Source organism: Apteryx mantelli, chromosome 14 (genome assembly GCF_036417845.1).
Source record: "Apteryx mantelli isolate bAptMan1 chromosome 14, bAptMan1.hap1, whole genome shotgun sequence".
In the NCBI taxonomy this organism is placed as follows: Eukaryota; Metazoa; Chordata; class Aves; order Apterygiformes; family Apterygidae; genus Apteryx; species Apteryx mantelli.
This window is the reverse complement of record NC_089991.1, coordinates 18821687-18849505: the sequence shown is the minus strand read 5'-3', so window position 1 is coordinate 18849505 and position 27819 is coordinate 18821687. Positions and strand designations below refer to the sequence as shown.

Sequence of the window (27819 nt, the reverse complement as noted above, 5' to 3'; positions counted from 1 at the left end):
TGTTTAGGTACAGAAAGCATAATGAGAGTTTCAGGTTCAGAATTACAGATGGTAGTTAACACACAGCTGGGCATGTCATTAAATCTAAAATCTCTGGGTTGTGAATAAGATTTTTCTCAAGAGATCTTGTCCCTAATGGCTTTAAAATGAAAAAATCCTGAAGAGTTTCTACCATCTTGACTGCTGTATCTTTTGTTTGGAAAATGGCTAAGCCATTCACTAGAGGGAGCTAAACTAAATATAGTATTAAAAACAAGCAAACAAACGAGATGACCTTAAGTTCACACAGAAGCACTGAAAGTCAGTAGAACGAGCTAAAAGTAAAGTAAATACTAGTAAAGCAAACATCATCAGAAAATTACAGAAAGCCCCTAAGAATAAGACACACGTGAATTACAAACAACTACTTCGCTTTTATTAAGTGGTATTTATACAAAAACCTTTCTACAAAACCCGTCACTCAAAAAAATTGACACCTTCAGAAAAATGATGCTTTGTATCAAATGCAATATTGACTAGCATTTTAGAAAGAAATAAAAAGAAAGCTTTATTTTAATTACTAGTATAAATACAAGGATTTAGAGTTTCAAAAAAGTACTATCCCACAAAATGCATAAAACATTCACATATACCTTCACAATCAAGTCAGTCTGAGAGTTAAACAATTACACATTAGGGGAAAAGTTAAGAAACCTGGATTTAGGAATTGGAAGAAATTCAGGAGCAATTACACATGACTTAGTTGAGTCTTGCATCAGCATTGTCTGGTGAACTCTTGCTCGGAGCTGACCCCTGTTTTATTACCTAATAGAAATTCCACAGCACCTTGTTATCATTCAGAATAGTAGTATGCGTCACAGAAACAATGCCGAACAAACGTTCAGTTTTATCCAAAACTGAAGACAAGGCAATACTTCAGGTCATGTTGCCAGCGAATTTAATAGGTGACCTCTCAGAACTTAAGACACCAAAAGTGCAGTCATACTCTTCATAAAACAAGGCAGATAGACATCTAAGTTAGGAACCTGTGTATATTTGTGCAACATAAGTTTACTCAGTAATTCCTGCTGAAGCAAAACTGCAAATTATTAAGGTTCCTTCCAGAAATGCAAGTTTTATTGCTGAGCACATTGTGTTTCAGGACTTGGCTTAGAAGATACATATAATGTAGTATATTTTTTCTTGTGTGTTTTCTTCTCAGTCGTGATTATATTTTCTTTCTTCTCTTCATCTTCCGTAGTTTCAAGTCTGGATTCAGCAGTTAACCTATAGGCAAAGCAACCATTCTAAATACATATTTAGTTAATAAAAAACAGGGCTAAAACAAAACTTTAAACAAAATCAACAAGCCAACTAGAACACAGGGCTCAGCCATACATGAAGATAGAGCAAGTAGCTTTTAAGAATAAAATGAGACAAAAACAAAGCATTCATTTATATCACTCTCCCCCACATTTCATCACTTTGATAGCGCGTGCGTTTTTTAAAGTCTTATCTGCTGCAGTGATAACTGGTTGTGATCAGCCTTCAAAAAGAACCTCTGGTGCCATGCATGTAAAAGATGAAGTCACATGAAAGCACAACTCCAAGCGAAAACAAGTCTCAGCAATATAATACAAAAGAGAGAAAGCTGAACATTTTGTATTAACAATAGGAAAAAAAAATAGGGACCAAACAAAGCAACATACTAATCTCCAACCAGATTCTGTGCTACTACTACCCTTATCTTGATTCCTGAACATCTGAAAATATAGCAAGTTTCTTCCCACTTCTTCAGGATCTAAGTTGCATCATTTTCCAGTGACATGTTTTAACTCTACTATGAACCTAAACAGGAATACAATGTTAACTACCATATTGCTTTTAAAGAGGTAACTTAAAAACAAGATTTAGACATCTGAGCTCAACCGGATGTATAAATTATTTAAGAATTACTTAAAGAGCATACAAATGACTCATTAAGACAAGTTGCTAACCAGTGGTATTTACTCAGCCAAATCAGTTGCAACCAATTAACTATTACACATGATTGTTTCCACAGCAAAACAGATTATGGCAAATGAAGTTCTTAAGCATTTCTTTACATAGCAATGCAAATTATATGCTGACTCACTGCCACTTATCTTTGAAAGCAATTCCCTAATAACTGTGTGGGCTTCTAGTGATCTCAAGAACATCTACTGATTATAGGCTAACCTACAACCATCTACAGCTGCTTTCAATAGTGCTTTTCCAAACAAGAACAGCTGCTGCAGTTGTTAGAGACTTACCTCTAATATTACAGACATACAGCAGAAGATAAGGACTGTGAAAGGAGCTACAACCGTTTTTTTTGTTTTGTTTTTTTTTTGAATTTTCACTCCTAAGTCTATCTTTATAAACAAATATATCAGATAAAGCCTTCTTATCCATTTTTAAGCATGCTGCATACCTTTTTCTACATATATTTTTCCTGCAAGCACTGTCTCAGTAGATTGAGGAGCTGAGCATTTCCCCCTAGGCGAGCAATGTTTGCTCCACCACTCACTTTGCGAGAAATCTCTCGTCTCATTAAGCTACATTCTACCCAAGAACCTCCTCTGCTCCTAAACCACTGTCATTCTGATGGCTAACCATCTTTTGTCCTCTCACCAGCTGTCACCCCGTTTTAGGTGTGCCGCAACTTCTAAGCGGTCAGACAACTACGTGATGACAAGAACCACCACCAATTTAGGGAAGACAAAAAAAGTGTATTCTTAGTAATCATATTCTCATTAGTTTTTAGTCTACAGCTTCCATTACAGCTGTAATTAGGAACAGATAGCTTGTGCCTAAGCATCCATTTCCATGTTAGATTCTCTTCCTTTGTTCTGCCTTTCTTTTACCTTAAAAAACTGCACCCTCCCCCCCCCCCAAACATTAGCCTAGTGGTCAAAATTTCCAGCCAGAAGGCCCTACAAAGTTAAAAAAACAGAAAAAGCAAAACCTCAAACACAAATCAAAAGGCCAAATGAAATTTAGTTAACTTTAAACAAGTTCCAAAACAGCATAACTGGGTTTATACAAAACACTTCCATTTTACAGTAATAGGTAGTTGTGTTAATGCAGAATGTGCTACCTCTAGAAAGCAAATTCATGTCAGAAACACCATATTTTCATAAAATGAAAGGGAACAGGTATTAGAATTCATTACTTCAACAAGAAAGAAAAAATTCATCTTTTTAAGCTACTGATGCACAGCAAAATGTGTATACAAGTCAACATCCAGTAATGTAATTTCCTCAGAATAGAACTATGTTAATAAATACCTAAAAGAAGTTATCAGAGGACAGACACCGACTTGTGAAAATGAAACAAACGAGCCATTTCACATTGGTGCGCTCCCCTCCCCCCCCCCTTTTTTAAGTTTTTACATCTATTATCTGGATCAACAATAGATTAGCATGATTTACGTCCACTTACAAAAACCTTGGTTTAAGGTAATATATACTGGGATATTCAGAAATGCCTGAAGATTCAAAGAGTCTGAGCTTTAAGGTAGCAGAGAGAAGATAAGGCCTACAATCCAAGCAAACGAATGGCAGCAACTCATGCCAAGCTCCAGACTTTTCATTCTTAGCATCTTACAGTTGGCCTGCAAACGCTTCAGCACTGGCTGTTCTACAGCCTACAAGTTGTTGAACCATACTTTCATTACTATGCTGAATCCAATTTTTGGAAAATTATCTGTTTTAGTGTGTAATAGATAATGTCTGCATGCTGCTACATATAAAAGGGACAAATTACTGTGAGTTCAGTTAACAGGCTCTATAAGAGAGAACAGCTCCGCATTTTGTTACGAAATGAAGTCTCGTAGAGTTCAAACTCAGCCACTTTTTTCGTTTTTTTCCTAACAGCCTTCTAGTAGTAACATGTTACATTATCACATCTTTGAGCACTCTAGTGCGAGCCTGTTACAGTAAATATCTACAGCCTCAATAAACCAGCTGAGCACTCTTACTATTTCTTTCAAAAAAGGGTTCTGACCCAAGAAACACCGTTTAAATTTTGGAAAACCTCAAAAGGCCACTTCCTCCATTTGGTTCACCGTGATGCCAGTGCAACACAGGGTGGCTACAAGCGTCTGATCCAATGACCGCCTGCAGTGGCAGTGTTGGAGAGTGAGCTTTTTCAAACTACACTCCAAGTTGGAAGCAATACTGTTAAGCACCTTAAAGGCCCGGAAAAACTGTACCATCTCTTCAATATACTCAGGACCACCACACTGCTACCTACTATAGAACCCCTCACCCCCCTTGCAAGTACAAGTTTCAAACATGTTTAAGATCCCCAATATCTACTATTTCTGCAGTCACCCTCCAAATATGGATTTTGATTTCAACTGTGTGCCTCAGTTTAACTCTAAAATGGATATACTTCTTAGTAAAATACTTCAGTCGGATGACAAGTTATGCATAAAAAGGTAAGTACTCAGCACAAAAAGACTCCATCTGCTATTATAGTCAAGAGTTTAGGAGGTCTGCTCTTCACTAGTGGTAAGAAGAAAGCTTCCCCAACACAAACAAAACCGCACAACTTAAACAGCTTTCAGGAGTAATTGTTTTTTTCCAACTTAAATGCAAAAATTAATCCTCAGTAGCACTATTTCTTTTTTTTTTTTTAATACAATCACAATCATTTTGCATGGATGTTCATATTCCTATGTTAAATATGAACACATTTAAAACATCCCACCTTGGAGTACATACTTTCATTTGCTATGCTGAAAATCAAAAGAAAAGCAATTTACTTTAAATACATTCATTATTCAAAGTTACGTAACCCTACAGAATTTCCAGAGGAAACTGTATCCCCTTTCCCAAACTCCTATTACACCTCCAAGATGTATGGAATGAGATTAACTGATAAATAAGTTTCATCTGAAAAGTTAGGGCAAGTAAGTTCTTTGAAACTTATGTCACAGTTTAAGTGAGCTGAAAGTTACTACCCTAATCCCAGTTTACTTGTAAAACACCAAATTGCCATTTGTACCTCAGTAAGCAATATTATTAAAAAGTAACATTACTGAGCTCATGCTGCCCTACAGCTCTTGTATGGACTGCCTTGCTGACCATTCATTCAACATCCTTTGAATTTTTCAATTAGTAATTTAACCTAGCAATTCTTGAGAAATTGCATGAGAACACTTCTGTGTTTTTCAGTTCTTTCATACAGTCTGGTTCTTGTGCCCGACTTCAGAATTCAGCAACCCTTTTTTCCATAAAGAAGCTTCAACAGTTTTGTGACACAATTTATTTTGCACCATAGGAAACTAACTGCAAATGCAACAACTCCGAATTCATGAACGACCCCCTCCCCAAGCCAAGTGAATATGGGCTGACATAAGCATAAATTCAAGGTTTGTTGCAAGTTAAGGTGCATAAGTTATCTCAAGAACTCCTGCATGAAGGACAGCTATCCCCAAAGAGGTAGTCTTAATTTCAAAGTGAACCTACTGTTGACCAAGAAAAAATGTCATTTCAATAACAACTCCTCTTTTGACAGCACTGTTTCCCCTCAGAAGCTCTTACCTCTGTTTTCTGCTTGTTTTCACCTCTTGTCCTCTAACTGTAGCTTGTTACTGTTGCCAGTACAACTCTTTGTTGCATGGCCCCACAGAAGCAAGGCACTAATCCAGGTAAAAAACAAGCCAGCCACAAGCAATTTTGAAACCCTGGTAAGTCTCTAAAGTCAGCTCACGCAATATCCCCTACAGCACTGGCACATCCCATAAAGCATTCGCAGAGGGAAATTGATGGGCCAGAAACAAGAGCAGAAGCTATTTAAATAAACTCTTCCACTGAAAGAAATGTTTGTGGAACTATGATTTGATTCTACCAAGTTTCGGCTTTGCAGTCTTGATAAAGGTGGCATGACAGAGGCTCTTTCTACCCATTTAGGAAGATTAATCAATCTCATCAGATGGGGCTTTACTTCCTGAAAATGAATGCCATGCCTAAAACACCAAACAGATTATTAGTTATCTAGATGTCATGCTCAGTCAAATGGCCACAGGCATTCTGTTAAAGAACTCCTGTTTGAAAGAAGTCCAGAAAAGGTAGATGATGTATATGTCATCCAGCTTCACTAGCCAATTTAATAGAGCAGATAAACTTTGGGCATACAATCACTTTTTTAGATCAAACCGAAGCAAGCACATTCAAATGTAAATGTAAACTAACCTGGACAGTGAGAGCTGAAACTTGCTATTTCAATTTCAGAAGCAAAGAACAGCATTTCAATGCAGAAGCATATCTTTTTATAGACCAGTTGGCCTAACAGAAGATATCACTGCCTATAAGCTTTGCATTGCCTATATTACAACAGCAGTGACAGTTAAAAAACCCAAACAATTAAATATTTAAATAGTCAGTCTAAATTGTGTTTTCAATGATCACAAATCTACCATAACCTGATAACGTATTCTAAGCTTCTTTAACTTTAAGCATTTGTAAACATACACATACTCACTGCACATATATGAACATTCACTAATTGTTAGGCAGAAGTTATTTAGCTTTCCTTTGTTAAATTATATTAAGCAAGACTCTTCATCAAGCAATGCAATTTATCACCCATATAAGTACATACTGATCACCTCTGACCATTTTTTCCAATCACCTCCTAATCTAGAAAGACAAAGCTTTTCAATACCATTTGGTAGGAATGAAGTTTCTAATGCATTCACAGTTGCTGCAGCCCTTCTGTTCACTGCCTCCTTTCATGGACTAGCAATAACAGAACTAGACAAATTATTGCACAAGTAAACCACTCAAGTGCCAAAAATAATCTCCAATGACATTAGCCTCCTCAGCTGCAGCGTCACACTAGCTGAACACAAAGTAAATCACTTTCACAATTATCAACCATGCAAATGCCAGTGATTTCTTCTCCCCAGAACTTTCCATTTTTAAGTCTACAATCCAGCTCAACTTGCCTGTATTTCTGTGCCTTTGCATTAGCTATAATTCATACGTAGGTTTTACCACATCCAAGAGAGAACAGTCCCTAGTTTCTTTTAGTCTTTAAGAACCCAACTTCTCAAATATTCAGATTTCATCATGACTTCCTATCTCATAAGAAATCAGAACAGGTTAGTGTTAAGGAAGTCTTCATCGTTAACTTAACAAGATCACTAACTGGGGATTTAGTTGTCCATTTATGCAATCAGAAATATGAACAGAACCTATCTGGATTTGCCTTTTATAGGTTCTTATTGCCATTTCAAATGCCATAAAGAAATACACGTGGAAAATTAGGACTCCCCTCTGAACTATTATTTCACCTTCCTCTTACTGCATCTTACTCTCTGCCTCCAAACATCAGCTCCATACAATAACTTCCTGTCGCTGCCTCCTCTCTGGTAGTTTGCCTCTTCAGTTCACACAAACTTTCCAACAACTCCCTCTTGGCAGACATTGTACCTTCCTCTCCAGAGCAAATACGACAAACTGAAGTTACATTTTTCACACCCCGGTTACATGCTATTTGTCTCTTCATGTGTACAGAATATCATCAGAACTCAGCACTATTATTGCTATCCAGCCTCTCCGATCAACTTTCGCCACCCATTTTTGACCTCCCTGCTCTTTCCTCCTCAATAACAGTCTCTGCGTACTTTGACATAGCTATTTAAACTATTTCCACAACAGTCTTTCCAGACCGTTTCAGAAGACAGTACTGTTCAGTTGCACTAAGTCTGTTAATTGTATCCAACAAAACTGTAAAGAATTGATCCAAAAGTCAAAGTATCAATTCAATTACTTCTGAATGTCCTTAATTTTGGATATACTGTACAGAATTCTATGTGTATAGTTATTTTGCTATCTTTGAAGTTGGCTGCCATTCCAGACTCAAACTGGTCTGAAAGGTACTCATTATTGACAAGACCTGAAATATTGTTCAAGTAATCATAGTCTTTCCCAGACAGTAACTACAGTATCTTACCATACCACACTAAAGGATCTTTAAGCTTTCTTCACTTCTGTGTTTCAATCCAAGTCAGAGCCTGTTCTGGAACAAACATGCCCTCTGGAATGTCAAATATCAAGATACATTGTTTTCTTTAATCAAATCATTTAAATTTCAACTCTAGTTACACTGCTATTTTTAAAAGTGTCAGTAAATGATACCATCACTAGTCAGCGATACTATTAATGAAGCTTCCTCAGTTCATCTCATAACCAGTCATGTCTAGAATAAAGTTTTCATAAAAACAACACAAACTTATCATCTAAAGAAACTGTTAATTTACTTCTTTCAGAATACTGCTGCAGCCTCATTAGATGCTTCTGCTGAATATAAAGCTACTGATACTGTGAACATGGTAAGTAACCCTCCCTGTAAGCAACAGCCAAAATACTCATTGAAGGAGAAGAATGGAAACTTAACTGTGGGGCAGACAAGAATACAGCTTTCTGGACTGGGATTGTTTAGGTTTTAAGGCACTCCAGCTTCCTAAACTACCCTGGTCTCTCCTCCCCACCCTCGTATCAGTGCAGTGTTACAACTAAGGCAGAAGAGTAAAAGAAAGTTGCAAATGTGGGAGGGTTCACAAAACTAAAAAAGTTTAGGAAAAACTTCATTGTACATTTGCCAAACAATCTATTCATATCTTCCTGAAGGATGGTTTAAAACAATTGTCTGCTCAGATATCAGATGTGTACGGAATCACAAGTTAAATGGTAAAGAAAGCTAGAAGGAAGGATGGGGAGGGAAGAGAAAATGTTCTTGTTTTTAGTAGCAGACATTAGCAGGCTGTAAGCTCAAACCATCTAACACTAGCCCAGATTTTTTTCAAATATCCAAAAAAATGTAGATTACTTAGATTAGGAACATGAACAGAAGACAAAAGCATCAGCAGGAAAAAAGCAGCATCCCTTTTACCAAGGCAAAAAAGTTGGAGCTAATTACTGTGCTAAGTTACTTTACTATTTATCAGAAAATGACTTAAGTTCTCAGTTCAGGGAAAAAGCTTTATCTTGGTTTAAGAGTTGTTTCAAAAACTGTGATGCATACAGATTATGAAAGTCAATTGTCTGTCAACACAGATGAATTAATAGCATAATTAAATGTTATCTTATAAAATGAAAGTTCTGTTAACCCAGTTTAGATGAAGAACTATTTAAATTATTTTATATTTAAGGCTAAAATTTGAAAGCTGGCAGGGGCTGGAATTGGTATGAAACTGAAGCATGATACCTATTCATGTCACTTGGATATGCAACCCAGTTGTCTGGCAGCTTTGAATGGACCGAGAAAACAGTCCTGTTTTGAAGCAAGAACAAACTGAGTGAACTGTCATGCTACCTGCACATCTTAAACATTTTAAACCAATAGGAACATTATTATTTCGAAGATGCTATTACACAGTTTTAAGAGTCCTTTTCATTAGCCATCATTTTAGTCTTCCTAAAAAGTTTTGAGATGTTCAATGTAGGCAGCTGGAGTTGAGGAATTACATTGCATGCAACACTTAGGAAACAGATAAAGAATTGGACAGCATAGTTCATGCAGCGAAAGAAAAGAGATGCAGGTCTTGGCTGATTGCCTTGAGCATACACAGAAGCTGACACTGACCTGGGGGCAGCTGAAGTCAAAGAATTATTTCCATTTCTGTCATGTGAAGTACAGGTGTCATGATGCTCATCTCTGATTTTAACTCTCTTTCTTCCTTTTTCAGCTTCTACTACTTTGTGCGTTGCTTGAAGAGCTCTATTTATTGGTGGTGATTCAAGGGCATGTTTTTTTGGAGGGGCATCACTTTGCTCCAAGTTCTTGGAACTCATCTTTGTTTCATCCTTACTTGGCAATTGAGTGAGAGCAGTTTCTTTTGTTGAAATATTTTTGCTGTCCAGGTATTCACAGGTAGAGTCCACTGGAATTTTCTCCCTCTTCTTTTTAGCTTTAGTAACTTTAAGTAACTCTGAGGAGAAAGAAAAAAGGAATATACTGTTTGTACACAAACAAAACTAGAGTTAATCTACTGTCCACCAACATGTTCATACGAGCTATCAAAACTGATAAAGAACACAATTCACACTGCCAAAGATCTTGGAATAGTTCTTAATAACCAACACATATCCCTTAAAGAATACCCATTCTTCATTTTTCAGTCTGTTATCAGCAACTGAAGTTAGCACCAAAAAAAAAAAAGAAGAAGAAGAAAAAGACCTCCTTCTCCCCATCACCTTTACCTTAACTTTTGCCCAGACTTTTAAGTGCACATTCTGAACAACATGAATATGCTCTCAGTTATTTTATTTCCATTTTGGAGGCTGCTGAGGTAAGCTTCCAACCATTAAGATTTTAAAAGAAGTCTTCAGTAAAACCCTTGGGTTTGGACAAGTACCAAAACCAATGCACTCATCTATTTCCCTGTTCATCTTCCTCCACAGAAAACAACTCCCTTGTGTGTATAGATACACAGGTGCCAGCTGTTTTTCAGGTGGGCCACTGTTGTCAAAACTTAGTCCACATCAAGTCGAGCTAGTCAGTTTTTCCTTAATTTGTTTCATATTTATCACAAAGCTCACATCAGCAGCCCATATTGAGAAAGTCAGTACTTCTCATTGACATGGATATCGCTGCTATTACAGAAAGTACCTCCTGAGGATTCATTCCTGTGCACTTCACTCGGCATATCTAGCTATTTTCTAAAGCCTCAGAACACTGATTTTTTACGCTTCAGTCTAGAATTACTGTTAGTGTACATACCAAAGTAAGGTCCTTGAGCAATGTAAGGTTTTATTATTTCAGTTCATCAGTTTTTTGTACCAGGTTATTACACAAAAGCAACCATTTTACCATTAGCTTATATCTGAAACTAACCAAACGTCTCTATAAGGTGAATGACATTAATTAAACAGAGGTTGAGAAGACCAGATATATTCTTTCTTCCATAGAGAGAAGAAATATTTACCTTCAGGTTCATATTTCAATTTTAGCTCATCCAGCATAACTCTCAAGTTCATATTCTCACTCTGACAAGCTTGCAAATGCCTCTCATTTGTGAAGAGTTTCCTTTCAACTTCCAGAACCCTTTGGCTCTCATACAAAGCTTTCATTCTCTGCAAGGATAGTTCATTTCTCAAGGTTTCAGTTTCTTTACTGGGGAGGGGTAGAGGGGAAAATTATGTATTCACTAATCAGACAGTTTTTTTAGGCAGCAAGTACAAAGTCAACTAAACATTCAACTACTTCACATGAAACTCATGTATTTATACATTAGTGCAGAAAGTACCAATATCTGGAAGCAGTCTTCTAGTACAGTGAAAGTTACCACTTGAACTTGACAGAAAGCAGCAAGATAAGTTACTAAAGACCTAATGCTTGTTAAAAACAAAGCTGTACAGAAATACACATATATGCATATTTAACTAATTTGAGAACTTTCCCCTAGCTTACAAATTCACTATTAAGTTTAGTCTGTGCATAAATTATATAAATACTTCTATTCGTGACAACACAAGCTTTACCCAAAGGTGGTACCATAAATAACCACCACAAATGATTATGTTAGTACTCAGTGGAGTACTCAGTACTGTTTCAGAGGCCATTAATCTCCACACCATAAGCACAGAATCATCAGTCCTCAGTGCTCCCAAGGCACTCAGAACATGCCGGTTTCTCATAATAATAGCAACAATGAAACAGCAACTCCTACAGCAGATCAGTATCTCCTCCTAGGAGAAGATAGTCTCACCTGAGGGTTTAAAAACAGTCCTGAGGCCACCAACTGCTACGGAATTTCTAATTAATAGATATATTTTTTTTGGTAGTGAATTCCATATCTCACCTAGATAGCCTAGTGAAAAATTTCAGGTGTTATTATCATCTAGATTTTAGGCTCTTTTCAGAAAAAAGAGAAATATTTACAGCCTATAAGTTTTAAGAAAATTCATGAAGATCCCTTGTATGTTAAAACAAAGCAAAAACAAAGATATCACCTTTTTTAAATTGACAACTATCAACTATCTTATTCATATCTAACACTGTATTAACAACTTATTTCTAAAAAGAACAAACAAAAATTAGTTTCGCAACTATCTGTTGCGACAATAAACAGAATGACAATGAGAACATGTCTGAGCTCCTGTTACAAACAAAGTTCAAACAAATGTTCAACAACATTAGATAATGTGCATATTCATACATACAGTCAATGGACTACATACAGAGAAACACTAACAGAAGAGTGAAAATTAAAAAAAAAAAATAGCTAGAAGATGCTCAGACTACAACCAACTTCTAGGCCTCAGACCCCTAGGCACTTACTTTGAGTTGTCAAGTTTCATTTGAAGCAAGTCTGCATAGTAACCATCTTCAGATTCTCCTCCTTTTGAACTAGTACTAGCTCTCAATTCTTCTGTGTTCTCATGTAAGATCTGATAAAAGAAAAAGTATCAGGTTGTCAACAACTAGTGAAATTTCTGAAGGACACTAGCTTAGTCCTTAAGTGAAATTTTCATCCATTTTTATCAAGAAGCCTTCTCTGCAGAAGCATTTAAATATACAGGAAACCTTAGTTGCTCTGAGCACTTAGCAGTTTGTTAGTGTCAAAGAGCACCAAAATTTACAGTTCTCTCCTATTCACTAAAAGGAAAAAAAGCAAGTTATCAACTCTAGAAGGTTTTTAGATGGATTTATAAAAGAATATCTTCTTTTTCTACTTTAGAATACAGAATACTTAGCATAATTATGGGGGATTTCCTTCAGCCTTTATTTCTGGACTTCAGCAGCCAAAATCTCAAAAGGTAGCTAATTTCAACAAGAAACATTCAAAGACACAAAGATGATGACCCCTACAGCTGCAAACTTCACAGGAAACATCACTACCAGTTTAAAAATTTCTCTGCAATGTTATTCTCTTCCCTTTCCATTAGCTCACAAGGCAGGTTAGCATTTGTCTCCAGTGCAGGAGTCTGAGGGAGAAAGACTAATGTTCGGACCCTGGAAACTTGTGTAGCAGCACCCATTACTGTTATCCAGTGAAGTTTGTTTTACTGAATGTTAAGACAACTGCAGATTTCTTAGAGTTTTCTTCCAAAAGCCAGAGCAATTTCACATCACAATTTCATTAAGATTATTTTGATCTGGACAAGGGCTTAGACACTTGTCTGTACAGCAGCAAGTATGCCCAAATCGAGCATTGTCCTCCCCAGTATTCAAGCAAACCATACGGGGGGGGGAGGGGGGGAGGAGGAGTAGTATACTTAGGCTTCAGTTACACTAGCTGATTTTTAGAGGTTTTCTGCTTTAAGTGCTCAACAACGAACTGAAGTGCTTCTTTAGTTTAGGCCAGTTAGACTCTCATACTTGCATGCTATTGTGGCAAATGAAAGAAGATAAAAAGCAGTTAGAGGAAAAAATGCTAGCTGAGGCTGTGTGAAAAATGCACAAAACATCAGAAGGGGCCAGAACCTAGTAACAAGAAATAAGATTTCAGACCTTCTGGTCTGCAGCATAAATTCAGTTGAAAGAGTAGACCTTTCAAGTGGTTTTGTCTCAATTGGTCAAAAGGAAGGGCCTGCGCAACTTCTGACATATAGATATTTCTCCCTTTCTTTCTCTGCCTGCTGCAAATTGCTGGCAAGTTTTCCTATTGGTTGAGTTAGCAGAAGTACATGTACACACATAACTAAAAAAAAAAAAAGCTGGCAACAGAATTAGAGTTTGTTGCTGGGGATAGATTTAAATAGATAATCTTACACTAATTGCAAAGATTTTCACTTCAGGAGGAAAAAGTAGTTACTACTGCTCCATCTAGATTGAAATATTCATGTGAACACAGCCACTCCTTATGACCTGTGCAGAAAAATTACTGTTTGTCAGTGTTTCAAGTTACCAATAGTCCTGGAATAAGTTTAAGAGTATTCCATAAAGCATAGCAAAACATACTGAAGAGTGCTACTGCCAAAAAAGTGCCTAAAAGGGTAAATAGAACTAACAGTTGTGGGTTGGACTTCAGTCACAAGGTAAAAGCAAACATGATACATGATGCAGCTTGTGCTTCTGTCAAGAACACAACTGATGACAGTGAATAGCCTTTTATTGCCAAAATCTTCTCATCTAAAGAATGTGATCAATTTGATACATTTGGTTCATAGTAAAAGTGCCATAGATGTAATGAACTTCTTATAAAACACATCCATTTTGTATGTGACACTGTGGTCACCAAATTAGCATATTTTTAGAACAAACACTACTCAGATTTACAACTGTCCCATAGATACCAGAGCCTTATGTCATTCACTGAACACAGGTACTTTTGACGGCTACTTGAATTGATCATTCCATGTCCTGACACTGTTTTTTTATAGCCTTAAGACAAAACAAATGCCAGTCAAGCTTGCAGATGACAAAACTGGTGAAGCAACCAAGCAATCAAGCTGTCTTGATTGCTTTTTAAAATGGGTCAAGCCTAGCTTTATGCCACTTTGGTTAAATGCAGAATAGAATACACTATCCTGCAGAGCATAATCTTAATGAATAAGCTAATAAACCCAAGATCACATTCTAAGGCTGTGATAAGAAAGTACCAAACCAGTCAGTGAGTATGTCAGACTAAGCAAGGCTTACACCTCTACACATATTACCATCAAAAACACTACGGTAGTGTATACAGGTGCTCTCATTTGTATTTCTCACCTTCTAAAATATTCACAAGATGCTGTCAAGTTGCAAAAGAGGGTTGAAGAGGGCTAAAAAAAAAGTGCCTTACCAGAATGATACAGCAATTCCATCTGGTAAAAAGATAATGCTTCAACTGCAAAGTCAATATGTCATCACAGAAAGGAAATAAGTACCCAAGACTTCTAATATAGCTGAGATTAGAAATCACTTATAAAGACTAAATACACACAGTAAAGAAGTGGAAAAGCAGTAAAATACATATTTTTCATTTCTTCGAAATTAAGATCAGATGTCTTTGCTCAAATAGTTGAATTGAATCACTAGACATAACTATGTAAAATACAAAGGTGTGACACAGGAACACTGATAAAACTTTTTCCAAAACAGGAAGGGGGAAAAAAAAAAAAAAAAAAAAAAAAGAGAGAAAGGCTTTTTGCTTCTCTGAACTTCAGAAGTATGTGTTGTCCAGATATAAGATGTAACATTAGTAGTCAAATAAAGCCATGAGTAGCCTTTGGATTACTTTTCATACCTGAACATGGCCTTTAGATTTTTCATAATTCATCTTCTCGTATTTTAGCCTTTCATTATAAGGCTTTTCTACTTGATCACAGACCACATACCTTAAATTTTTCTAGTTGCCTCACTTTCATAAGAAGATCTTCAATCTCACCATTCTTTTGTTCTAACATTGACTGTAAGCGTTCCAGCTGCTCAAATTCTGCCTGAGAACCTTTCATTTGTAGCAGTGTAGCCATTTGCAACTGGAAAAAAGAAAAGCAAGATCCTCAAAACAAACAGTGGTTTAAGTGATGGAACATACCCCAATCTCTTACCCAGAAACCTTTGGGAACTACAAACCTTGAACTTCACCTACTAGTCATTACTTTTCTAATCCCAAATGTAAAAGAGCACAGGATGCTTAACTAAATACTCATAATTAAACCCTGTCTTCTCAATTATCATAACAGGTGATACTAAAAATCTTTAAGAGAGCCAAAAACTTAAGGAACACACCTGAAGGTGTCATATCTCTCTCTTTAGTGACTAAGTAACCTTTAATATGCTGTCAAGGACACACAAAGCACTTCACATTCAAACCTTAAACACCAAGATAACCAGAATCAAACTACAATCCACGCTTGCTTATCAGGGCTAATATGCATACACCATCAAGAACTTACGTTAATAAAAAAATAAAATAAAACAAAAAAACCACACCCACACCCCACACCCTAGTTTACCAACCATTTTTTGAGGTCCTGATTCTGAGGTATAGATAGCACTTAATATTGGCATTCTGTAATATTCAAAGAATTTCAGCTAGTTCTATGCCTTCAACAGAAGGCATCATTTCAAGCAAAGAAGCATCCTTTGTCATTACAAAAGGAAAAATTTACCAAAGTCAAGTCTTGCACTTCAAGGAGATTTTTCTGGTATTGTTAACATAACAATATTATAACATACAGGCCTTAATACATTCAGTTACAAGTGACACACTAGATATTCAAACAGATGGAGAAACAACACAAATATATCAATGGCAACACTTAACAGGCTGTTAGTGATACTGTAGCATTTTTACCAGTTTAGTCAGTATTGATAAGGTAACACTGTAGGACACAAAGTCACAGGGAAGAGATTAACTGAAACAGTTTAGACTGCAGATTAACAGAGAAAGCTAGAGAAGAGCACTTACCGTATAGACATCTCTTATGTCAAATAAATAATATTCATGATTCTGACACATCATTTCCTTTACTAGCCTTTACAGGATGTAGGGGGCAGGTGAATGTTAATCCTTTCCTTTCATTTTCCAAGCATGAAGACACCTAACCTTTTTCCACAGCTTTCACTTAACGGAAGAGCCCACTTTCTAAGTGGCAGAATTGCAAATTGCAGTTCCTCTCCACAAAGGAAAAAAAACAGAACACACACACAAAGAAGCTGGAAAGGATAAAATGGGCTGCAGAAAGTACTCCAGAAACCTTAAGACTTTTACAGGAGTATGGTTTACTTTCTGTTCAGAAGGTATCAGTAAATGTCACATTCAGACATTTTGGCAACCGAATGCTTTTACAACATAATTAACTACACTATTGGACTCAGCCGCTGAATGAGCAGAGACCAATTAATTATACATTGAGTTTTAACACACAGAATCACAATACAAAGCAAAGCAGAGAGAATCCTAACAGGGATTTAAGACAGGAACTTAGGTAACACAGGTCTGTATCTCCACTGCTACTTGTTATCGTCATTCTGAGAATTAAGCACTCTTCTCAGACAAACTGTGTGACCAGATATTTGCTTAAAACTAGAAGATCCAACCTTGTTTTGGGAAATCACAAGACCAACATGAAACAGGTAAAAGTTTTGTGGCATCCCCTTTACAATACCTTGTAAAACAGCTTCACTATCTAGGTTTCTCAACAATTGATGTTAGATTTTATTAGTTAACAGTTTTCATTAACCAACCAGCTGCTATCCTAAAGTATTGCCTCAATTGAATAGTCTAAGACAAAAACAGACTTTTATCCTTGCACTAAATATTGTGAGAAGCAAGTCAGGGACAACCAGAAAAGACAAGGAAGCAATCCAGTGGTGGGTGCAAACAACAGCACGATCAGAGGAAAGAATGAAAACTTTCCCTTTTCCCAGAGACGACATCCACTACTGATAACCTCAATTAATACACAGATAAATTATTTATACACTACCAAGATTAGAGAGAGAAAGAAAAAGCAATTGTCAAGACAAATTGAATGCTACAGTTTGACTGACAGGGGCTGTTTCACTTTTTTTTCCATCTAACAACTACTGCCAGCAATGTCAGCAGACATAGTACTTCCAGCATAATTCAGAGTTCTGGGATAAAACAGTAGCGCTATATGCAATAGAAAAATGCTGATGCACTATTAAATTCAAACAGCACAATGCCCTCTGACTTGTCTTTTCTCCCATTTTCCCCCCCATATAGACTGCTGCATCATATTTCGTGCCTGGTTTAAAGAGAATCAAATTCTCTAGGCTGTGTTCCAAAGCATTGTCTTACCAGACCCCAAGGAAACCCTGGAGTATTACAGTAGTGGTCATACCTTCATCCTTTGCAATTGTTCTCTAGTGAATGCATGCTGTTTTTGTAGCGACTGATATTTTATTTTCACACTGATCAGCTGTCGTTCCATTTCTGCCCTACGGTCCTCCACCTACAGAACATTGTTAACAATTATTACGATGAAAATTATAACATTTGTCACTCAGATGCAGAGTTTTACCATGAGAATGTTATCCAACAATCAATGTTGGCTTTGAAAATAACACTTTTCTAACAAGAGTACTTGAAAATATCTGCTATTGGCATTACTTCTGAGACCAAAGTAAGTATACACTGCTATAGCAGCTGAAGCCAAACCAATAAAGTGCAATAGAGGTTTTTCTTTCGTTCTTTTGCTAGCAGAATAAAGTAACATTTAATCTGCTTCAGTGGTACTGTAGCACAGTTTTGTCCATGGGCATCAGAACAAGTTATTTGGAGAAAATATGAACTACAAATCAATTCAACAGATTGCCTGGATGTGACCAGAAGACAACTTTCCATTTAATACCAGCTTAACTATCAATCCAGCACTAATTCAAAAGTCCTCTCAGATGCTCAGACATCCAGCCATTTTCAGCAAGTTCTTTAAATGGGCAGTTATCGTGATCTTTTAATATTGAATGTGTTAACGTATGTATTAAAGAAGGGTCACCAGCTGAACAAAATTCAGAACTAAGAGCTGCAGACAGAGCTGTCATGAACCCTCACAGCCCCTTTGTCTTCCATCCTGAAACCCAGGTAAATAAGTGATTCCATTAAGGTTACCATCTCCCCAACTTCAGAGGGGGTTAAATTTCCCCCCCCCCCCATAGGTCAGCTCCCAGACACAGTTCAACACCAAAGTAATACTTGAGAAATGGAGACTCAAGCCTGACAGATCAGACACAGATACTCTAATATTTTCAATGCAACATAATAAATAAGACTTTGATTGTTTCTTCTTCTCTCCTCTATACATTCTCAGGTATATGTGGCATAGTTGTACCTCAGCAAAGAGAGAGTTGCCTTTACTTGTAGGGTCCAAAGATTGCTGTAGTGCATGATCCAGCTGAACCTGAAGCTCTTGATTAGCCTCACGAGCTTTCTAAATTAAATCAAAAAGATATTAGTCAATTAAGAATCAGATATACTGCATATAAAAATTAAGTCAGATAGTTTTACCTCTTTTTCATTTCCTATACCTTTATCACAGATTTTATCTTGCACTGCAGTATTTAATTATGCCTGCAGTTCTAGTCAGAAAAAGACAAACTTCTTTCACTACAGGATTTAATATTTTGCTTGCTATTCAGGACAACAGCAGAACTAAGTCCTCCAAAGGAAAACTTGGATATTTATCAATTCAACTAATAGTACTGAGAGAATTAGCCTTGCTGTGTTAGTGAATCTCAGACTCTTCACTCCCCAGAACAAACTTTGAAAAGGCATTCAGTGGGAACTTGAAATATAATGATAATTATATCACAGTGACCTGTGAAAAGTTCCTGTTAAGAGGCTGAATAACGCTATGAAAGACATCTCCATATGCAGCCTTCCACAGGATAATGCCAATATAGAGAGTACTTAGGAACAGGTAATACCATACTAACAAAAATGCAAGTAAGTCAAAACACCCTCCATCCCACTTCTGTCTTCTCTTTCTTTCCCCCTCCCTCCCCAAAATTCCTTCCTTATTTCAGTGAGAAGCTAGCACTAATCACTCATGAAATTCAGGGATTATCCAGTACTGTCGTGTAAGATTAACGGAATACCTCTAATGCGTTACAGTAAGAAACAACTTCTTTTTCCCTCTCTTCTTTTTCTCCCTGTAGACGCTCCAGCTGATTACGTAAGTTGCTATTTACAAGTTCCAGTTGTTCTTTACTGTACTGCAATTCATTCAGCTTCTCTTCAACATTGGCCTAATCACAAAAATCGTACAAAATAATAAGCTTACAGAACACGATTTTAAGAAAAGCAAGTCCAAATGAGCCAAACAGGTCTGTTAGTAGTAATTATTTTTATTACAAAATACTATTTTGAGAAAGAGGTTGCATCAAGGTTTGGTCGTTACAGCTATCATTGTTTGTTCTGTGGCTATTTTCTTATTGTTAAGCCAATATTAAGGTAGCAATACATACACAGCACCTAAAAAAGAAATGTGCAAAGGGCTTAATTTTATCAAGTAGCCTACATTCCTAACAACCAAGTACTAGTCACACACCTTCACACTTTCTAGTTCAGTGAGTTCCATCTGAAGACTGAGCATTTCTGAAGACATGGTCTCATGCACACGTTCAGACATCATATGCAATTCCTCTGATTTGGCAGCAATTATCTCCTTCTGATGATCCACTTTGTGTCTCAGTTGTTTCTCTGTGAGTCGAGTTTCATCTAGTTCTGCTTTCAGGTTCTCCAACTTAAAGACAATTGACAACCCAGTGATACCATTTTATAATAAGTTCTTCAAAAGCACAATACTTTTGGTTCACATTCTGATCACAGAAGTGTCTTGGAGATACAACTTAACAGTAAGCTTTTAAAAATAAGCTTTGAAAATTGATGTAATTCACAAGGCAACTATGCAGATGCTTGTTTAAAAAAAACAAAAAACCCAAACAAGCTCTTATCCTAAGGCCAATAATTTAAGCCTGTGACAACATCTTTTTGATCTAAATTATACACTTATTCTTAGCAAGATGCAGAATACACTCACCTTGTTATTTATCAACAATACTTGCATTAAACATTCTTGATCTTTTCTCTCTAGTTCTAGCTTTAATAAAAGCTATCATTAAAATTTTAATTTTCTTTTGCAATAAGTAGTTTAAAAAACCTTATGAGCTTAGTTCTGAATCGAACTACTCAATTTATATGAGAAAATAAGATAGGGCTACACAACATAACTATTGGTTAGATTTGTTTGGGTAGTAAGTGTGCAATTATGAATTCAATACCTATTATATAAAATGCTATCTGCAACATTTTAGCAGTATATTAAGCTCCAAACCTTGTTTTTAAGGTCACTGATTTCCTGTCCATGAACTCTGGCAAGCTGTTCCTTCTGTTTTTCCAGTTGCATGTTTTGCTGTTGCTTGAGAGCATCACATTCAAAACTCAAGCTTTCCAGCATTCTATTCTTGAGTTCAATTTCTCTCTGAAGAGAGTATTTCTCTTGTTCAAATTTCTGAAAAAACAACATAGTAAATTCTAAATGTAGTATTCATAAATGCTTGAGGAACAATTTACTAGATACAGGCTCAGAACCAAGACACTATCTGCTTAAGGCCTTTAGCTTCACTGCTAAAGTGCTTCAGCCCGACTTAGGGAATTGAGATTTCATACCCACGTTTCAAAATATAACAGTCTGCTTTAAATTTTTAGGGTTTATTTGGTTGTATAACAGTCTCTTTCATACAGACTGTATATTTCTTCCCACTCAAAGCGCATGGGCATTTTTTCTGCAATTATAACAAAAAACTTCAGTGAGAGCTTGTGTGTCCTATTTCTACCACTAATGGAACAGAACTGTCTCAAAAATTATTACAGTGTATTGAATCTTCTCTTACTGTTGAAGAGATGGATTCTGTCTGGTAAAGACATTTATAATGTCTATTGTTTTGTGATAAATCCCATTAAATTCTCCAGATTGAAAATTACTTTTTAAAATCAGCTTCCATCTATATCTGATCAGATACATTTGCGAACTATGAAGGGCAGCTTCATTTTGCTCATCCATTCAGCTGTGCTTCCATTTCACATGTGCTTTACAGCTGCCTCTCTTGCACTAAGCCCACTAACGGCAAACTGATAAAAATAAGTGCATTCAGAACAGCAGGGTGATGCAACTCTCCTCCAGGGGTCACACAAAACAAACAAACATTAGCTCTATCACCAGGCAAGGGATTGCAATCCACAGCCAGAAGCAGACCAGATTAAAAGAAATGGCAGATCTGAAGCATGGACAGGCTAAAAATCAATATTAAATATTTATGAAAAGTGAAAGAGATTCCCAAGATTGAAAGTGTTTTGCAAAATTACTAAGAGGAATATTAAAAGATTAAACAAACCTCTACCTTATAATATTTACACTCTTCTCTTTTCTAAACTGTAAAGAACTGTACCAATAAATCCAGAATTCCTTGGTATTTAGTAAGTTAGAAAGTGTGAAACCAAGTTTACTACTGAAGAAATCAATTTTACAACCTTGTAGTGTTATTGTTCCAGCTTTAAGTAATACAAATTTTGTAGGGAGAAGATAACATAAATCAACTGTTAAAACATGCACAAAATGCATGCTCTAAAACAAATTTATTTAGGAATTAATATCCATTTCACATTAGATACAATTAATTCTACATGATAGTGAGCACAACATCCATATACCAGTCTTACAACTTGGTGTAAAATTAGCTATAAAATCCTGTCCCACCTAGATAAAATTGTGCCCAGTGTCTTAGAGCAGAGATAAAAAAATCCTCCCTACAAATATCTAAATGAAAAAGGTTTATTAAAATTAATCTAGACTCTAAAGGGCACTAAAACATTTGTGTTTTTCAGAAAACAGTTAAATTAAAATCAAAATTCTTGACTTTTTTCTTATTCCAGGAGTATAAAACAGCACCTCAGTTTTGTCAGTCAATTCACGACGTGTTTGATCCAACTGATTTTGAACTTCACTTTGAGATTCCAATAAATGCAAGCCATACTGTGCTGCCTTCCTTCGTTCATTCTCTGCTTCCTTGAGTTGTTGTCGAAGACTTAAAATGGTCTCTGTTTCCATTTCTCTTGCTTTTGTTACTTCCAGACTACAAACACAAAACGATTAACAAAACAAAAATATACTGTAATGAATTATTGTATTAATCTGAAAGAAAATTTGGATTTTCTTTCTTAATTAGGATACAAGAGTATGTTTTTGTATCACTATGAGATAAAAATAAATAGCTCACTAACAAATGGTCTTGCGAACAGTGAAACATTAGCTATTTCTTTGTCAACCTGGTTAATATCTTATTCCTCACTGTATCTTAAGTGATAGCATGCGATGAAACAGCTCAGCAGGATGTTCCTGGAAGAAATACAACTCTTGGATGAATGCTCAAGGAATAGCTGCTGAATACAAACGCAGCTACATCCTACAATGCCAAAGTCAAACAGCTTACAAAAAAACATAATCTGTCACAAGCTCATAACAAAGTTTTAAGAAAAATGCATTTTGAGCATTTCATGCCATTATTCCAACTCCCGCTTCAAATAACAAGCTAATCTCTATTCCAACACATTTATATTGTCAATGATACGACAATTTAAACTTTCTGCCTGACCCCCTTTATTAAGGGCAACCTGGTGGGGGAAAACAAACAAACAAACAAAAACACACAAAGAGGCTGGACTAGGTAGAAGGATCATCTTAAACTGAATTCAAACACAATTGAAGGGACAAAATTCAGTCCTAGGCTGAGAAGTTAAGCCAACAGGAAAACAAAACCTTCACTAATTTCCATTGAACAATACTACCAATGAATTTTAGAGGTAATTGAAGCAAATCCTAGCTAAAGCTATTTAGAATAATAGGACTATGAGGTATCTTATATGAAGAAAAAATAAAGGTGATGCACATATAAAATGCTCAACAGAAAAAGTCCATATCAAAACCAAAGTAGCTCTAAACTAGAACAATTCAAGTGGAGCCCCTTAGCCTCACAACTGTTTACTTGTTCAAACTTCCAATCTTGTTTCAAGAGGCTATCTTACATAATTCAAAAGCATGCAAAAAAAATTCAGATAACTACAAGGAACATAATAGAAATACAATTCCTGCATACCTTGCCCAGTTTCACAGCATACAGAACTTGTTCATTAGAAACACAGAGTTCATCTAATATATAGCCATCATGCCATATATAATGGAAGAGCAGGCAACAAGCTAGGAAATAACCTCCTAAAAATGCTATTATGCATATAATATGACTGATATTTTTAGTGTTATCAAAAATAGCACAAAGCATAGAGTTATCCCAAACTCTTTTCACAGTTGGACAGAATACAAATTGGTCAGTTCTCAATCTTCCACCATAATACAAAAAAACAAGACTAGAATAAACCTGGTCCAACTAGAACATTACTTGTGTACATAAGTAACACTTAATAAGATTCATATAGGCAGCTGTATTAGCAGAATATTTTACTCCTAACAACATTATACAGGATATACAAACAGATAGAGGTGGAAGAAATTATGTAAGAATAGATTTCATGTTAAGAAAAAAAAAGGAATTTTAACATGGGCCATCTCCACCCTCCCTCCTTTTTTAGAGCAAAGCATAATGCTTAATTGCGTCTTTCATCACTGTTCTCAACTTTAAACTTAGATCAGTTCAGGTAACATATCTGTTTGCCATATGCCCTGCTATACCATCTCTTTGCCATGTATTTCAGAAAACTCATCCACTTCCATCTTCATATCATAAGACATAAATAAAGGTTGCTTTTGCAGGAGGAGGTCAAAATACCCCTCCCCCCCAAAAAAACAAAAAAAAACCTAGAAGGAGTCAAACTAACTTCATGGTTTTGTACGACAGCTAGCTCCCAAATCTAATACCTAGTAAACCTGCACATTGAAGAAAAATGCTATTAAGACAGAAATTGCCAAGTGTGTCATGCTCTGCACAACATGAACAAAGAATTTTCTCTCAGAAACTATACAGTGACAACAATATACAATTACAAAAAAAAAAATCTTTGTGGTCAATTTTTTCAAAGCCAAGGTTCATAATTCTTGCATCACTTACTCCTCAAAATTAAAGTCATTCTTCATTGAAGAGCTTTCTCAGTGTTTTTTGGTTTTACGTATGTAATTTAATTGTTACCATTTCTTATTGGCACATACATTACCCTTGTGAATGTTAGAAAGATGCTTGTCTTAATCCGCACCAAATTTCACAGTTTAATAAAGAAAAGATTATTAATGAGTCACCACTGTAATGTAATGCCTTCACATTTTGTTTGCTAACTTTTATGCAATAAAGGTACTTCTACTAGAGTTTCACAACTTTCTGTTTAAACAAAAACTTATTTTGTAATATAGAAGGACATCATGCCAAAACTGTGCTACTTTCTTTCACAGTGACAAGACAGAAATTATTGAATTCTATTTATCATATTTTCAAGCATTTGTTGTTGTTGAACACATGTCATAGACTTGATCTGGCCAGGCTCTGAAACTTCAAGTATTCATATTCATCTACTGCTATGTTTGAAACACTTACTCTAAAGTCTGCACACTTACTCCAAAAAAAAAAAGTTTGAACACACAGGAATTTGGCATACCTATAATATCTAAGAAGTGTCAACAATATTATTACTAGCACAAGGACAACTACAGTAAACACTGTACAGAATTTAGTAACGAAATGCATGATGGTAATTTGTAATGTTACAAACATAAGTAGGCAAGAGCTCGTGGTGTGAATTTGTGTAGACAAAGGAGATTGATTAATCCTTATTCATTTCAAAAAAGGAATAAGAAAACCTATGTTTATTTTCTGATCAAACAACAATAACACACTAAGATTTCAGATACAGTAATTTGATTGCTCCTAGCTTACGAAGTTAACTTTGAATGACATTTTTAACTCACCTTCAGAAGTCCATTTAAGTCTTTGAGTTTATTCTCTTGTTCTGCCTTTTTAAAGATGGCAACAGTTGTCTAGTCTGGATGAGTATAAACCACAGCTAGAGCAAAGCTCTCCATAACAGTCCTTTTCTGAAACAGCTTGATGCCTGGGTCTGTCTCATGAAAAATGCAGATCACTAGTTAAAACCCCACAGAAATGCAAATCTTATTCAAATCTCACTTAAGGCAGCTGTCAGATAGTTGACAAATAGCCAGATTAGGCAATGCTGCCAAGGGACAGATGCTCTGCAGTTAGCCTGTAGAGTAGGGAACAGGCTACACCCAGGGTCACCTACTTCTAATACATATTTCATTTCTAAAGGGTGTTTGGGAATTTTATCTTTCTCTCTCCCCTACTCCTTCAGTCTCTTTTGCACTCTCCTCCAGTTTTGCATACAAGATCTTTGTATGTTAACAAATCACTTACTGGATACTGTCTAAAAGATTTTAGGTTCTGGTTTTCTTTAATTTTACACCCAAAGTATGGGGGGAAAAGACAAATGGGTTTCCAACTATAACAGAAAGTATACATACTACACTGAGTATTAGGAAAACAAATAAATATGGCTTTTCTGACACTGCAGGAGCACAGAGATCCTCAACTTTATTATCTGTTTCGGAGAAGGTTGAACAGAGAGCTCCAAGAAGCTTTGTTCACAAGCCTATAACGTTATAAAGGGAAGTCACTGCTTGCAGTTTCCTGCCACACATGCAATAGATTATTCAAGAATTCTGTTTTAAAATAAATTAGCTAGCTAATAAACCCAAGATTCAAAACAGAATTAATCAGTTTTCATACTCTGCTGCTTAGACAGAGTTCTAGCTTTTCAGTCCCTGGGAAACAGTCACATTTCAGTATCCACAACAAAGACCAAAATCACTTTTAAAACACTTACCTAACTTTGTATTGTGTGCTCCCTCTAGTCAGTGTGTAACTGCCAGCATGAGGAACGGTCTCCAACCCTGAGGCAGCAGGTGGGCGCGACAGAAACCAGTCTCCTTACATCTATTAAGAACTCCAAGTCACTCACTTTTGGCTAGATACCTTCAAACGTTTTATGACAGATTCTGTACTGAAGGCTCTGGACCTTGTTTACTCAATCGTTTAAGTACTCCTTGATAAAAGTAACGGGAGGAGATGAAAAGGCACTGCCCTGGCATGCAAGTCTCCCGCTCCCCTCCAAGACTACACTGCTAATCCCAGGGACCATATCTAACACTTGTCTTCATTCTGAAGACAACTAATCCCTTCACCAGTCACTTCAGAGGTACTTACAGAAGTCTGCTGACCACTACCATAAATAGCAACATAATTTCTCTCCCCCAGAGCAGGCATTCTCCTTACAATTCATTTCAGTTACTCAAACAAGTCCACTTCTTCACCTGCCAAACTGAGACACTCAACAACAGAGATAACTTGGGGGCTACTCAGCTTCCACAGAACATATTCTTGGGTGGACAAGTATTAAAAAGAAGAAAATCCGACTCTAACCTGAGTTTTCAGTCACTACAGAGCACTTAGCCAACCGACACCTGGCTCCGTCGGTGCTTCGCCTAACAAAGGAGCGAGCAGAGCGACCGGCGGGGCGAGCCCGGCGACGGGAGGGACCTGACGAAGACCGCGAGGCCCCCGGCCCAGCCCCCAGACGCGAGCCCGAGAGAACGGACGGACGGACGGACGGCTCCGCACCCGAGAGCCCCGCGGCCCGCACGCAGAGGAGGCGACCCGGCCCGCGCAGCGCCGCCGCTCCGCAGCCAGGGAAGCGGCCGCGGGAGCCCCCCCTTCTCCGGGCGAGGGGCAGCAAGGAGACAGCAAAGGCCCCGCGCGAAGGAAACCCCCCTCGCACGCAGACGCCAGAGCTACCTCAGCCCAACGGCCGCGCCGGCCCCGCTGCCGCCGTTCAAAACGGCCTCCGCGGCGCCGCCCAAGCCTCGCGAGAGCGGCCGCCATCCGCCTGCCCCTCCCCCCGCCCCCAGCCGCTGCCCAGCGCGGCGCATGCGCGGGGGAGGCGCGAGCAGCGCGCGGGTAACGGTCGCGCCTGCTGCGGCGGCAGCGCGCTTGTGGGGAGACGGGGCGGAGGAGGGCGACTTCTGCAGCAGCGGTCGCGCCCGGCCTCTGTCGTGTGTGTTAAAGCGCCGCTGCTCCCTGGAGCTTGCGTGCAAGCCCAGCGTGGCCTTCCGCGGAGGAGCCCTCCAGGCGTGGGTAGCTGGGTGGTGCCGGGGCAGAGGGGTGTTCGTGCGGGCGCTGTGGGGAGCGCCCTGGAAAGAAAGGGAAGCCCGTAAAGGCAGCAGCTCCGGCAGGTGCGCGGCAGCCTGGAGGTGGGGTGGACCCGCCAGCTCCGGAGCCGCAGGTGGTCCCACCTCGCTCAAGGAGAGAGCGCAGAGTAAGTGGTCAGAGTAGACGGCAAGA

At 37.5% G+C, this 27819-nt stretch overlaps 1 protein-coding gene across 5 annotated transcripts; it reads right to left on the bottom strand.

Moving 5' to 3' along the window:
• Positions 1 to 393: 393 nt before the first annotated feature.
• SPDL1 (spindle apparatus coiled-coil protein 1) lies at positions 394 to 27328 on the bottom strand. 5 transcript variants are annotated; one of them, XM_067304850.1, is made up of 14 exons: positions 27274 to 27326; positions 26306 to 26524; positions 25374 to 25522; positions 22356 to 22539; positions 20742 to 20918; positions 19956 to 20150; positions 19504 to 19653; positions 18738 to 18836; positions 17751 to 17861; positions 15276 to 15416; positions 12295 to 12404; positions 10940 to 11127; positions 9598 to 9943; positions 394 to 1266 (listed from the first exon to the last, which is right to left on the bottom strand). In XM_067304850.1, exons 4-14 carry the CDS (start codon positions 22512 to 22514, stop codon positions 1116 to 1118), a joined length of 1827 nt encoding a protein of 608 aa, XP_067160951.1. In that variant the 5' UTR covers positions 22515 to 22539; positions 25374 to 25522; positions 26306 to 26524; positions 27274 to 27326; the 3' UTR covers positions 394 to 1115. The 5 variants fall into 5 exon arrangements, with proteins under 5 accessions (XP_067160951.1, XP_067160949.1, XP_067160948.1 ...); XM_067304848.1 differs by lacking the exon at positions 394 to 1266 and having other exon boundaries at positions 9393 to 9943; positions 26306 to 26415; positions 27274 to 27328; XM_067304847.1 differs by lacking the exon at positions 394 to 1266 and having other exon boundaries at positions 9393 to 9943.
• Between the last annotated feature and the right edge of the window lie 491 nt (positions 27329 to 27819).

Excerpts from the sequence above, each read along its gene's own strand:
- SPDL1 (XM_067304848.1), bottom strand. The coding sequence starts at position 22,514 with ATGGAAACAGAGACCATTTTAAGTCTTCGACAACAACTCAAGGAAGCA. Across the intron at positions 20,151-20,741 it reads TCAGTGACCTTAAAAACAAG|TTGGAGAACCTGAAAGCAGA; the intron begins GTTTGGAGCTTA and ends ATTGTCTTTAAG. Across the intron at positions 11,128-12,294 it reads ATGAAACTTGACAACTCAAA|TAAAGAAACTGAAACCTTGA; the intron begins GTAAGTGCCTAG and ends ACCCCTCCCCAG.